This window comes from Mesocricetus auratus, unplaced genomic scaffold (assembly GCF_017639785.1).
Source record: "Mesocricetus auratus isolate SY011 unplaced genomic scaffold, BCM_Maur_2.0 Super-Scaffold_100010, whole genome shotgun sequence".
Taxonomy (NCBI): Eukaryota; Metazoa; Chordata; class Mammalia; order Rodentia; family Cricetidae; genus Mesocricetus; species Mesocricetus auratus.
In genome coordinates, this window is record NW_024429194.1 from 47,172,334 (window position 1) to 47,185,982 (window position 13,649).

A 13,649-nucleotide genomic window follows, 5' to 3' on the forward strand; every position below is an offset into this window, starting at 1 on the left:
ATTTTTCCTGTCTTAACTATTACAAGGGATTTGGGTACAGTTGTGTTCTAATATCTTAATTTTTTTCTCTTATTTTAATTTCTAATAAAGTAAATATTTCAGGGACAGAATAAACATCAACACTGACCTCTTGTCTCCCCAAAATGTGCACACTGCAATTTGGTAGAGAAAGAAGCCTACAAAGTATTGTTTCACCAGTCAGGTGTGACCCTGGACTTCTGTCCTGAGTGTTGTGCTATATATATTCTATATATGTCTGGTATAGTTGTTTACCCACAGGAAGGATCTTCTTTGGAGCTTCTAAACCATGATTTCCTGAGTAAACATTTCTTTTCCATTTTCAGTCTTACAGACTGAGAATTCTACTGACTTAACCTTGATAAAGTTTTTCTTTGATATATAAAAGGGAATATATGAGAACTTCCCAGGTGGGAAGATTTATATAGACACCTTAACCTAAAATTAACATGATATATACTTTATTTAAAAAAAATAAGTATGGGCTATTTTATTCCACTTTGTGGTTGCATAAGAAATATGTACTGAGCTGGGCATGGTGGCGCACGCCTTTAATCCGAGCACTTGGGAGGCAGAGGCAGGCAGACCTCTGTGAGTTTGCAGCCAGCCTGTTCTACAGAGTGAGTTACAGGACAGCCAGAGGTACATAGAGAAACCCTGTCTCAAAAAACAAACAAGAAAAAAGAATGCAACAGTTTGCCATTTCTCTAAGACTGTAACTTACCAGGACATGTTTAAGAGCCCGTTAGCCGGATTCTGCCTTTCCTTCTGTAGCACCCACAGATCCAGAAGAAGTCTCAGTATATCAAGTATCTTTGCTGTGATGATGTGAGGACACTGCATCAATGGGTCAATGGGATCCGAATCGCAAAGGTACATTTCCTTTCCATTTGAAACTGGAATAACGGCATGGTTAATCAGACACTTTGGATTGGTGCTGGTGGTGGTTCTGGTTATTTTGTGCTCATTTCACCAGTGTTTGGTTTCCTCGGGCCTAAGTTCATGTTTTAAACGTCTTTTTTTCCGTGGTGGTTGGGAAATATGTTAATGTTTATGGAATGATATTGCTGATAATAACTTGTATGGTATCAAAGTGATTTATTTCTACTTTAGAGCATGTATTATATGATTCTTATGTAGCCAAGTTTAACCTAAGTTAATAGGTTTTGTTGTTATTTAACAAGTAGATTTGGAGCAGTACCCCTGAATAGTGCTAAAAATCTAGCCCTAGATCTCTTGGAGTGATGAAACTTTCATTTCTAATATAAACACCAATAAAATCAGCTTCCTGCTGTCTCACAATTGAGGAAAATGAGTACAAATGTAATTTCCTAGATTAAAAACTATTTAGAGTATTGTAGGTATTAATACAAACTGAACTAGTACACAGATGTTTTCCTCCCTTTCCCACATCCTTCCACATACCAGCTCAGGATCAAATGTCCCCATTTGTTCTCTTTTGTTTAGTATGGGAAGCAGCTCTACACAAATTACCAAGAAGCCTTGAAAAGGACAGAATCTGCTTATGATTGGACTTCTTTATCCAGCTCCAGCATTAAGTCCGGATCCAGTTCTTCTAGCATCCCAGGTAGCTCAAAGTACCACACAGCACTATACATGCAGGCGCCCACGGAGGGCAGAGGAGGGCATTGTGTTCCTGGAACTAGAGTTACCAGCAATTGTGAGCTGCCTGATGTGGTGCTGGGGCAGAGTCCAAGTCCTCTGCAAGAATATGCTCTTGATTGAGATATCTCTCTAGCCACACAAAATAGTTCTAAATGATCTCTGTACACACTTTTGTTTGTTTGTTTGTTTGTTTGTTTTTCCGAGACAGGGTTTCTCTGTATTGTTTTGGAGGCTATCCTGGAACTCGCTCAGTAGACCAGGCTGGTCTCGAACTCACAGAGATCCACCTGCCTCTGCCTCCCGAGTGCTGGGATTAAAGGTGTGCGCCGCCACCACCCGACACACACTTTGCCCTCTTAAAGAGAAAGAGCTATACATAGTGATTTACTTAAAAACAAGAGTTAAGTCGGGTGGCGGTGGTACCTGCCTTTAATCCCAGCACTCAGGAGGCAGAGGCAGGTGGATCTCTTGAGATCAAGGCCAGCTTGGTCTACTTAGCTACACAGAGAAACCCTGTCTCAAGAAAAGAAAAAAAAAGTGGTTGAGAAAGCAGTAACTTGACAATGGAGAAAGTGGACAAGTGTTTAGTCACATTGATTGCAGGTTCCCTTGATACAATGTGATGAGATTTAACCAGTAGTTCTCTAGAGTGTCACAATCATTCAAAACAAAACCAACAGCAAAAAACAGAGCAACTGTCAGAGGAGTCAAGATGACCAACTATAATGTGGCATCCTGGACCAGAATATGGGTATATGAAGTGTAGTATGTAGTTATTAGCAAATCAGTGTCCGTTTCATAGCTGTGGCAAATGTACTATAGATTTTAAACAGAATAATGGGACAATCTAGATGCTGAATCAGTAAGAATTCGAACTTACTCTATTCTAATATAAACATCTAAAATGAAATGTTCATTAAAGTGGAAAAAATACTCTGAGAAGTTGGACTAGGAAGACAAGGTAAGAAAGCCATGCAGCAAGTAGGATGCAGAGGCCAGCAGGTTGAGTATTCCATTTTTAATTCATGTACCACTTAACATTAGTGCTTATATACTAAATAATGTGCCTTTTTCCTTCACTAGTATCATACATTTTATTGAAATCTTAGGCTTTCTGGCTAAAACATAAAATCATAGTGATTAATGGTGAAGAGCACAAAGATTCGTGTGCTCAAGTCTTACAGGCTATTGTGAAATAGGGATAATAAAGGAACCTAGTGTCCTTGCTTTTCATCATATTCCTTATATTTTTACCCTGTGGATAGTCTTAATCTTGAAGAAGTTGAGGGTTAGGTTATTGAACTTATTTTAATAGCTTCCATTAATCACAAGTGATTGTCTGAGAACAGCTTTGAGTCTCTGCTACTTTCCAGGTATCACAGAAGCCTCTGAATTTATAAGCTGCTCTGGAATGACCTGAAAGCAACTGATTCTTAAGATAATGTAGATGTAATTGATGGCTCATTAATCCCCCTTTTTTTTAACTTGTTCAGAGTAGATTTTTATTCAAGACAGGTTTTCAGGGTCCTAATGACTTGTGTAAGCCTTTCATGCTAAAGTATTAAAAGAAATTAAAGAGTAAAATTTTCTAACTACCATAAGATAAGGTTTTTCTACTAGATTGTATTCACTGAGTTTAGAGTAAAATGAGTTGATTTGTCGTTCTACATAGTATTTAACTGTAACATTTAAAATGTGTATATGTTATGATCAAAATGATAACTAATAAAACTGTTTAAATGTTTTAAACAGAGTCTCAGTCAAATCACTCTAACCAGTCTGACAGTGGAGTGTCTGACACCCTGCCCACAGGACACATCCGTTCCCAAAGCACTGTGAGCTCCATCTTCTCAGAAGCCTGGAAGCGAGGCACTCAGTTGGAAGAGTCTAGCAAGGTAACATGCTAGTTTTAATTCACAAATAAAAATCTGTGGTCATCTTTTATTCCTTTATCAGGGTTTTGTTGGGCACTATTTTGGTATTCTTAGATTTTCAGTCTTAATTATAATGGGGGAATCATTTTAGAGTTGTCTGTAGTGACTTGTGACTCAAGATCTTATCTTTTTAGTGGTGGTTATTTATACACTTTAAGTATAACAACCCCTCCCCACCCCACATTTCAACTGTAACCAGTTTGCTAGAGGAACACCGTGTAGGGCCATTGCCCTAAAGTTCCAGAGAAATTGCCTACAATTCATTTTCATTTTTAATTAATTCAGATTCATTCCTTATCTGTCAGTCTTGAGGTATGTCTGCTATATAGGCCTTGATAAATTTTCTGGAACTATGTTTTACGCAAAAGGCTAAATTCAAATCATTCTTAAAATTTTGGATTCCTGAATCTTGGATAACATTCAATAACATTATTACAGACCATAATGTGGAAAGTTTTTTCTCTTTTTTACATATTATTAAAATTTCAGACATAAATACAATGTATTTCCTGAATAACCCCCATTTCTCCCAGAGCTACCTCACCTCCCATTTTCATGTCCTTTTTTTTCTTCCAACAATCCACTTAGTCCAGTTTGTGCTGCTGATATATTCATAAGTGGCTATTCACTAGAGCATGGGTCAGTGTACCGGGAGCCACACCAGTACAGAAAACTGACTCTTCAATTTTTCAGAAGCCTTCAGTTGTCAAGTGCTCCCCAGTTAGGGATGGGGACTCATGAACCCCTTCCCATTCTGTGCTAGAACGCTGACTGCCATGCTTTTGTGCAGGCAGCCACAGTTGAGTTCATGAGCACAGTGGTTCTGTCAGGCCCTGAGCACTATTCCACACTGGTCCCCGAGTCCTGGGGAGAGGCAGTATGGTGTATAACTGTCTGCTTTGTAGCTGAGCACTCCAGTCACTTGTTCTCCGCACTTCCCTATTGTGGGTCTCTGCATTAACCGCTCTCCACTACACAAAGAAACCTCTCTGCTAAGATTCGAGATCCACCTTAGAGGATTTTTAGTTAAGTTAAAAGACATGCTAGTCCTTCATCAAATAGCCTCAGAATTCCTGTAGAAAGGGTGTGTGCTGAGTGTACTTACCACTTAAATCAGAAAGCTGTATTCCATCATTGAGGAACCACTGACACCCTGGCTACACTATTTTATTTTGCTTTTTACACAGTCATCATTGTCTTTCCTTTTTTTTTTTTTTTTTTTTTTTTTTTGGTTCTTTTGGTCTGAGTCACAAATGAGAATCGAAAGGAATATTTAAATCTGTCCCTAAAACAGATTAGTTGTATAATTTGCATACGTGGTTGATTAACCGGCATGAGGGTGAGAGGAATGAAAATGAGTAGTCAATAATTGGTTTTAATGATTAAATTCTTTAAACACTGTTAAAACTCCCTATCAGAAAGCTTAACAATTCACTCTTCCACCCTAGAATCTTCTCTGAGTTCTGGGGATTGAACCTAGGACCTTGCACGTTAGGCAAACACTGTCACAGACCTGCATCCCAATCGTTTTTATGTTTTGAGACAGTCTGTCGCATTTAGTTTTCCTAGCTGTCCTTCAATGTGTAAACTCCTGTCTCAGCCTCCCAAGGAGAACTGTCACCAATCCCAGTTCCTTGTGAACCAATTTAGGTGAAACTAACATCTATGTGACTTTAAATGTCTGAAGAAAAATATCTTTCCTTGACTGGGAATGTAGCTCAGTGGTAGAGCATTTGTCTAGCATGCACAAAACTCCAGGTTAAATTTCCCACTGCTGTCCCCTAAAAAAAAAGGGCCTTTACCTTAAAAATTATTAACAGTCAAGCCCACTTACCACATGTGCAATCAAGGAAAACAAAGACCCAAATGATCTGTGGTTAGGAAACAAAGTCTGTCGTTGTAGTTTTAGAGAGAGAATGAACCCTGCTATGCAATGATGTCAGTTTGCTTGAGTCTTGATCCTTCTGTGTTTCTTCTGTTACCGCAGTCTCAGGTGCCACATGAGAAGGCCAGCACAGCTAAGGTCTGCACTCCTGAAGCAGCCAAGACAGGGTCAAGTTAAGGTCAGGGGCTATTCTCTGAAACACATTAACCTGGGTGACTCCTATAACCAAATCTTACAACTAATACTTTTATTTGGATGTATAATTTTTAGAGAAACGTGAACCCCTGATAGGCATTAGAATTCAGCTTATGAATGAACCTTTAGTTCACTAACTTAAACACCCTCAATGCCAACTAGGTATCATTTGTGATTGAGAACCGATGGATTACCTCATTTCTTCACAGTTGTGCAAAGAGCCTACAGGGTGATCCCAGAGTTATTAAATCAAAATTCCCTCCTTTCTGTATTTAAGAAGTCCTTGAGCCACAAATGTACACATGGTTGGATCAGGCAGTAAGCAGCCATTTCAACCGTGCCAAGTACAACCCAGATGTCGTGGCTGACAACTCACTGGCAAACCCTAGCCCTGCTTGCTGACAATCTCCTTTAGCTCTACAGTTTCCTCTTATTTTCATCTGGCTTTTTCTGTGTGATGTTTTATCTTTTGCTGTAATGTTTACAACGCATTTCTTTATGTATTTTCCAGTAAAGCAAATGTAAAGAATGCTCCCCTTACCTGCATTGCTGGACTTCTGTGCATGTTGGATGCAAGTGTTTCACACAAGTGTGTGTGTCGAATTCATTCCTGTGTGACTGTGCACAGCTGCTGAGCATTCTCATATACTCACGTGTCAGCTTACTAGAATCAAAAGCCGTGCTCACTCCTCGGGAGGCCTTCCACCAGCATCCCTTCCTAGGGCGGCATCTGCTTGATGTGGATGCAGTCATGGACTGGAGGTGAACTTTTGAGCCCAGGAGGACCTAGGGCAGGCTTTGTGAAAGTCCCATTGCCAAGGTCAGAAATCACACATCCTGTCACCACCCGAATGGCTGTGCAACAGGAACTTGTTCCCGTACTGTTAGGCAGTGTAGCTAGCTGTTAAAAGAATATTGCAGAGTGAAACAAATTTTCTTTGTCCTTGATACCTAGGGAATCAGATTTTAACCTTCCTGACATTGTCCGTCTTTGTAATCACCAACTGCTGCATCCTCTTCATGCATGTCCTAGATTCCTTGCTTTGTAGTGTGATAGAGTCAAAGCTTACCTCTGTAACTGTTTGTTGTGTTTTTCTCCCTCCCACTTCCCTTTTTATACTCCTTTTAGGCCAGAATGGAACCTATGAATCGGTCCTACACTTCACTTATGCCCCCTCTGTCCCCTCAAACTAAGATCGTCACCCCTTATACTGCCTCACAACCGTCACCCCCTCTGCCTCCTCCTCCACCGCCACCTCCTCCGCCGCCGCCTCCACCCCCTCCTCCTCCTCCTCCTCCTCTCCCTAGCCAGTCTGCTGCACCTTCCACAGGCTCGTCAGCCACCATGTTTGTCAAGTACAGTACAATCACCAGGCTGCAAAATGCAGCTCAGCACTCAGGACCCCTGTTTAAGTCTCCATCGACCCCAGGGGTGCAACCTCTGCCTTTGACTTCACAGTCCCTCAAGGCGCAAATCGTGGTGCCCCCCAATGGAGTAATTCCTCCACCCCCTCCTCCACCACCACCCCCAACCCCTGGCTCAGCCATGGCCCAGTTAAAGCCAGTGCCATGTGCCCCATCCCTGCCACTGTTCAGCCCCCAGCCACCTCAACTGAAGATTCACCAAGTTCAGCATGTTCCTCAGGTGGCCCCTCTCACACCCCCACCAGCTCCTCCCATCCCTTCAACTGTCCCTCCTCAAGCACCCCCTAAACCACTGGTGACCATTCCTCCTTCAGCTAGCACCAAAACCGTGCCACCAATGGTAACACAAGCTGTACCACCCACCCCTGTACCTCCAGTGCCCCCAGCAAAGAAACAGCCAACCTTTCCCATTTCTCACATTCCACCCTCTCCTCCTGTCCAGCCTGCCCCGTGTCCCCCACCGACGCTACCCAAGCAGCAGAGCTTTGGGGTGAAGCCACCCCCCCTCTCCTCTGTCCCCTGTGCCCTCAGTTGTGAAGCAGATAGCTAGTCAGTTCCCACCCCCTCCCACTCCTCCTCCTGTGGACTCACATCCCCTAAAGCCCCTCCCAGCAAGTATCACCCCGCAGTCCCCTCCTGCAGTGAAAGCTAAACCCAAATGGCAGCCCAGCTCAATCCCGGTCCCTTCCCCGGATTTCCCTCCTCCCCCTCCAGAAAGCAGCCTGGTGTTTCCTCCTCCACCTCCTCCAGCCCCAGCCCAAGCGCCAACCATGACTTCACCTATCCCTGACAAAAGTGGATCTCCAGGCAAAAAGCCAAGTAAGATGTCCAGCCCTGGGGGGAAGAAACCCCCCCCCCAACCCCGCAGCGCAACTCCAGCATTAAGTCGGGCAGTTGTGCAGAGCACCCTGAGCCCAAGCGACCCTCGGTAGACAGTCTAGTCAGCAAGTTTGCACCACCAGCAGATTCAGGGTCTCCCAACAAGGAGACCCCACCACCTCCTGCAGCACCCCCCAAACCTGGGAAACTACACCTTTCTGGAGTCAACCTCCCTGGGATCCACCAGCAAGGGAGTGTGTCGACAAAACCCTCTGTTGTGAGTGGGTGTGGAAAGGACTCCATAGTAGAATTTCCATCTCCTCCATCCGATTCTGACTTTCCACCCCCTCCGCCTGAAATCGAGCTTCCTCCGCCCCCTATTGAGATTCCGGCCATATTCTCGGGAAACACCTCCCCCAAAGTGGCAGTTGTGAATCCTCAGCCACAGCTGTGGTCTAAAACATCAGTGAAGAAGGCCCCTCCTCCTACCCGGCCCAAACGAAACGACAGCACCCGTCTCACTCAGGCTGACATCTCTGAGCAACCAGCGATGAGCACAGTTGTGCCACAAGTGCCCACCTCTCCCAAACCCAGCCTTAGTGTCCAGCCTGGATTCCTAGCTGACCTTAACAGGACACTGCAGCGCAAGTCTATCACGCGGCATGGCTCCCTCTCCTCCTCACGAATGTCCAGAGCAGAACCCACAGCCACCATGGACGACATGGCACTACCCCCACCACCACCAGAACTGCTGTCTGACCAGCAGAAGGCTGGCTTTGGAAGTAGTCATATTTCAGGCTATGCAACGTTGAGAAGAGGACCTCCTCCTGCTCCCCCCAAAAGAGACCAGAATACCAAGCTCTCAAGAGACTGGTAGCCACAGGACTTATTTCCATGCTATCTATAATCAGTTCTGCAATCAGTTCACCTGATCATCTGTGAACCCAGGTGGTCAGAGCCTCCTGATATGTTATTCAGGTAGTGTTCAGCTATGTGTATGTTTGTGTGTATATGTGCTGCGTGTGTACATGCATGTACACACAGCTATACAGATTGTGTGTATATACATATGTATACATCTGTGAATGTGTATATATAGAGAACTGATTCTATTTATTCCTTTTTCCTCCTAATCAGAAAGTAGGGTTTTGTATATTTTGAGTGGAAGGAGACATAGGAGGGGTATATGTTATCACAATTTATCGTATGGGTTGGACCAAAATCTAGAAGGTATTTCATAAGTGTCTGTCCATATGCCGCCTATTTGTGCATGTGTTATAGAAGAAAGAAATAGACGGGCAGTTTCTCAGTTTGAAATGTATCATCAGAATGTTTTGTGTATCTGTAGGGCTTTTTTTTGTTTATTTTTTCCCAGTTGGCTGAATTTAGAACTGTTGACTAGCACTTAAATACTACATATAAAGGGGCACTTTAAATCAGGAAATTCATTATACAGAACGGGTAAACAGTGCAGGAAGGGGAACCCTGAGGACACCGTGGTTGTACATAGGAAAGTTGTGGCTGTTCTAGTTGCCGTAGTCCTGCCATGACCATAGCCACATCTGAGATGTCTTCACAGGTAAGATTTTTGCCTACAGCACGAGAAATACTTAATGCTATAGTCCTGGCTACTTTCAGTACTGTCTTGTGAAGCTTCATCTTGAGACTGTCCAGTGCACACTGTAATGTACTGCCCCAGTTATGTTGTTGGGTCTCAGTTACCTTTGCATATAGTGTGTACATTAGTAGACAGTTGAATCCGTGAATATTCCAAATATGAAATATACTCCCTGTGCCCAATGCAGTACATCATTAAAAACAAAGTCGACTTCTGCGATGCCTTCTTTACAAGTTGTGCTCTATGACAGATAAGGAAGAACAGACAGAACTGGGCCCTGCACAGGTATCATTCATCAGGTTGTGATGCAAAGATTCCATTTGGGATGGAACTATCATGAGCAAAATGAGTTTTCATAATTTCATCCATAGCTACTGGAGCTGCTAAGATCTTTGCTGTTTACAACCTAGTGTAGAGACTTTGAGGTGACCAGGTGTTCTGGTGGAGCAGTGTCATAGTCCAGTTACGGTGACATTGGCATGTGCATCTACAGTTGGGCAAAACTTGGGAGCACTACTCTGACAGCAGTACTGTGCTTCACACTGTTCTGTCCTTTTGTTAATTTTTCCTTGGTACATGAGAAAAATGTGTGTTTATCAACTTATACAGCAACAGGTTGATGGGGATAAAATGCAGTCAGCTATTTTCAAGTAAGAGAATAAAAACTGGCAATCCCACCAATTACAAATGAACACATCTTGTAAAGAGAGTCTGTGCCTATAGTAAAGATAACCAGTGCCAAATGCAGAAATCTTTTGGTCCTGTCCCTCAAGCAGAAAGTAACTCCAGTGAGTCTAGGTAAAGAAGATAAACCATTGGAGAATGCAGTGAAGCTTCACTACAACACTCTCCAATAAGGAACTGCACCACTCATTACAACCATGCAGTTAGGGGGGAAAGAGTGGGAGTCGTCGTGCTTTTTAAAAACCCAGCTTAATGATTTTTTTGCATATTTCAAATTGCTCAACAAGTATTTCTGTGCTTACTATTCTTTTAATTATGAAACTAATACCTGCATTGTTAGTTTCAACATGCACAACAAATGTAGCCAAGCCACACAGAAGTACTTCCTTATGGTCTACATGCAAACTACAGACAGACCAGAGTGTGGATCCAGTTATCCCTGGTGTGCATCTAGGATATGTACTCCAGTCCAGATTGAGCCCTAAGTCAACCACCTTCATTTTTCCACTGTAGACTTCATGGGGATTCTTAAGTCCATCCCGAGCCACTGCTTCTAGTTTTTTTCCTTGGGGAAAATGAGGGGGCAGTAAACTGTCAATTTCTAACTCATCATGTGACAGCTATTTCTCCAAAGACAGAAATAGCTATTTTAAAAAAAGGTGACACATTCCAGGTTTTTTTCTTCACTGCCTAGTGTGTGTGAAGGTTTTTCTGAGATGCAGTTTAATTTTTCTTTCCTCTGGTGTGTTCATGACAAGACCTACTGCCAGCCAATGCTAGTTCTGTGCCTTCTTCCGCTGCCCTCAGCTCAGCAGCTCCAGCCTACATGGCCTTTTCAGGCCAGTGGAAGTCATCTGGAGGCTGCCTGGACACTAACTAGTGAACAGGGTGAAGGGCCTTCTGCTCCCGAGAGCAGGACAGATGGGTGCTTTCAGAATCATGACACCCTTAATTTTTACTGTGGAGGTAATTTCAAGTCCCTTAGTGCTAACTCTGAAGCAGTGAAACTGCTGTCAATCAAACAGCTAACTGCAGTTCACAGGTATTGGCATGAACAGTGTTCTGTACTAAGTTTCCTCATCTTGGTTTTTACTCCAGATGCTTAAATATGCTTTCTCTTTAGTTGCTATAATTCTCAGAGGAGGAAAACTCTTTCCCAGAAATCCACTTAACTATATAACCATTTTTTCCCAAAACTCTATACTGAGAAAGATGACTGGATCTTAAAGATGACCAAAAAGACCTATTTTTATTAGACAATTTAAAGTAAAATAATAATGGTTTTTTTGTTGTTGTTTTTTCAAGTCCCCCAAAATCAAGGTGCTCCTACCCACTGATGGCATATCTTGAAAGGGCTGAGAACTGTTTTGGGGTTCCTCTCTGTATTGCACTTTGATGTTACAAGTAATGTGTATTAGTTTTGTCTACAACGTTAAAATTGAGAGGTCATAGTAATTCTAACAGGATAACAACTCTAAGGTCAGGATCAACAGAAACCCAGATTTCAGAAGTGGAGCAGTAGTGTCAATCAGTTCATGGGACTTCCAACAGAGCACGTTGCTACTCAAACAAAACAGGGTTATGTCACAAACACAAGGCAGTATGTAAGCAAGTTAAAAACCCACTCCAAGCATTTCCATGTATTGTCAGAACTAGCCTTATAGCTGATGTAATCACAGATTTTACTCCAGTTTAGCACAATTAAAACAATGCCCTGTATGGTTGTGATGGCTTTCAATGAAACAGGTATAATTATTTTTGTTTACACAGGAAGATGGCCTCTTTAAGAAAAAAAAACTTTCAAATATGTGACCTCTCTCAAAGGTGACCCAAAGTGAAATGGAAGAGAAATAAAAAAATGGAAATCCCATCATCTTTTAAGATGACCCTTTTAAAATTCAGTGAAAATATGTCACAACTTTATCATTCTAGCCATCAAAATTACAAATGTTCAGTGCCCTTAGGGGTCTATATGTAAAAGAAACCGAAAATTTAAGTGAAGAACTGCTCAATGAAACAACATACTTCATACATAAACATGTGTTGGAGGGCAGAGGGCTCTGGTTTACTGTGAAGTAAACCATTTTAGAAAGCTATCTGCTATAATTCCCAGTGCCTTGAACTCTTTAGAGGAATAGCATTTAAAAACAACAAAAAACACCAAGTGAACTTTGAGGTGCTAATGAAATAAAAAACAGGTAAGTATTTTTGAAGTTTGGGCAGAAATGGAGCTGGGGGTGGGGTAGGGAATGACTGCCTTGTATTACAAGAGTTCTCATCAACCTAAGTGGAATCTGGGTGTTTTCTACCAAAGATGTTGAGAGAAGTGGCTCAAGTCAACACAGGCCTACTTAAGAGCCGGCCAAATCTGGGAACATGCTGTTCATGTGCTATGAATTTCAAGCTATGGTTGATTGGCAAAGCATCAACTTCTTAGGAAGACGTGGCTGCAGCACTTAAGGGATACAGGGGATAGATACATTTTTAGAAACTATCCATTCGTTAAATGTGTCACAACCTAATACCAAAAACTTGCCGTTTTTCATAATTTTATCTACTTTTCCCTGTGTTTGTAAATAGTCTCTCCTAGAAAATAAGTGTTAACTGGAATGTTTGAAATGACTTTGCTTAGTTTTAATATCAGCCACTAGTGAACTCTTCTTCCAGAGATGCATAAGGTAAAATATGATTAGCTTGTGCTAAGTGTTGTAAAAATGCTGTTTACTCTTTTCAGAGAATTGCACATTATCTTTAACTGGGGTTGTCCTCTCCTTTCCTTCTTTAAAAAAGAAATGGAGTCAAGGCTCACTGACTTGTAGCTGTGGGAAGTTTGTCATAAATAGATATAATGTAGAAGATACTTTTGTAAAGCATGAAGATAACAGATGCACCACAAAGAGGACATTATTCGGAGGATTATGCACAGCTTGGTAAAGATGAAGTTGTGGTTTTCTTCCAGCCTTTATTATTTTCTTCTGCATAAATGTACACTCATTTCATTATGTGCCTTGCTCCCTGATTGTGCAAAGCTATATATACACACAAATATATATATGAGAAAGAGATATATTCATTCAGTACTACTGACTATGTTTTTGTTCTACTGCTGGATTAAGTTAATTTCCCAGTTATACTTGCCATAAACCATTGTAATGGCCTAGGACAGTGGTCAGATAGAGTAAATGTTTTTCTAGTTACATATTTTATGTCACGTAGCCCAATCCTTAATTTTAAAAAATTAAATAGATTTCCATTTAAACACAAGGATTTCAAGTGTTTTGGATGAGTACCACTAAGAACCTGGTTTTGTAGGGCTGGAGAGATGACTCAGTTGTTAAGAATGCTTTCTGCTCTTCCAGAGGACCAGAGTTCAGTTTCCAGCACCCACGTCGGGCAACTCAAAACCGCCTATAACTCCAGCTCCAAAGGATCCAATGTCCTCTTC

The 13,649-nt window shown here is 42.0% G+C and overlaps 1 protein-coding gene and 1 long non-coding RNA gene across 4 annotated transcripts in view; one reads left to right on the forward strand and one right to left on the reverse strand.

The window, feature by feature from the left end:
- The window catches only part of LOC110340963, a 72,930-nt gene extending 66,053 nt beyond the window's left edge, over positions 1-6,877 (reverse strand). The window contains exons 1-2 of one of the 3 annotated variants that reach the window (XR_005879919.1): positions 5,413-6,877; positions 743-914 (exon numbers count right to left, since the gene is read on the reverse strand). This is a non-coding gene — a long non-coding RNA (uncharacterized LOC110340963). The remainder of the gene's footprint in view (positions 1-742; positions 915-5,412) is intronic. The other 2 variants (XR_002382818.2, XR_002382819.2) reach the window with 2 other exon arrangements.
- Positions 1-13,463, forward strand: part of Raph1 (Ras association (RalGDS/AF-6) and pleckstrin homology domains 1) — an 81,173-nt gene extending 67,710 nt beyond the window's left edge. Inside the window, 6 exon segments of the mRNA XM_021227424.2 lie at positions 793-891; positions 1,486-1,606; positions 3,397-3,539; positions 6,788-7,582; positions 7,584-7,931; positions 7,934-13,463. Of these exon segments, the coding sequence (XP_021083083.1) occupies positions 793-891; positions 1,486-1,606; positions 3,397-3,539; positions 6,788-7,582; positions 7,584-7,931; positions 7,934-8,779 (2,352 nt within the window). The 3' untranslated portion in view covers positions 8,780-13,463.
- The last annotated feature ends 186 nt before the right edge of the window (positions 13,464-13,649 follow it).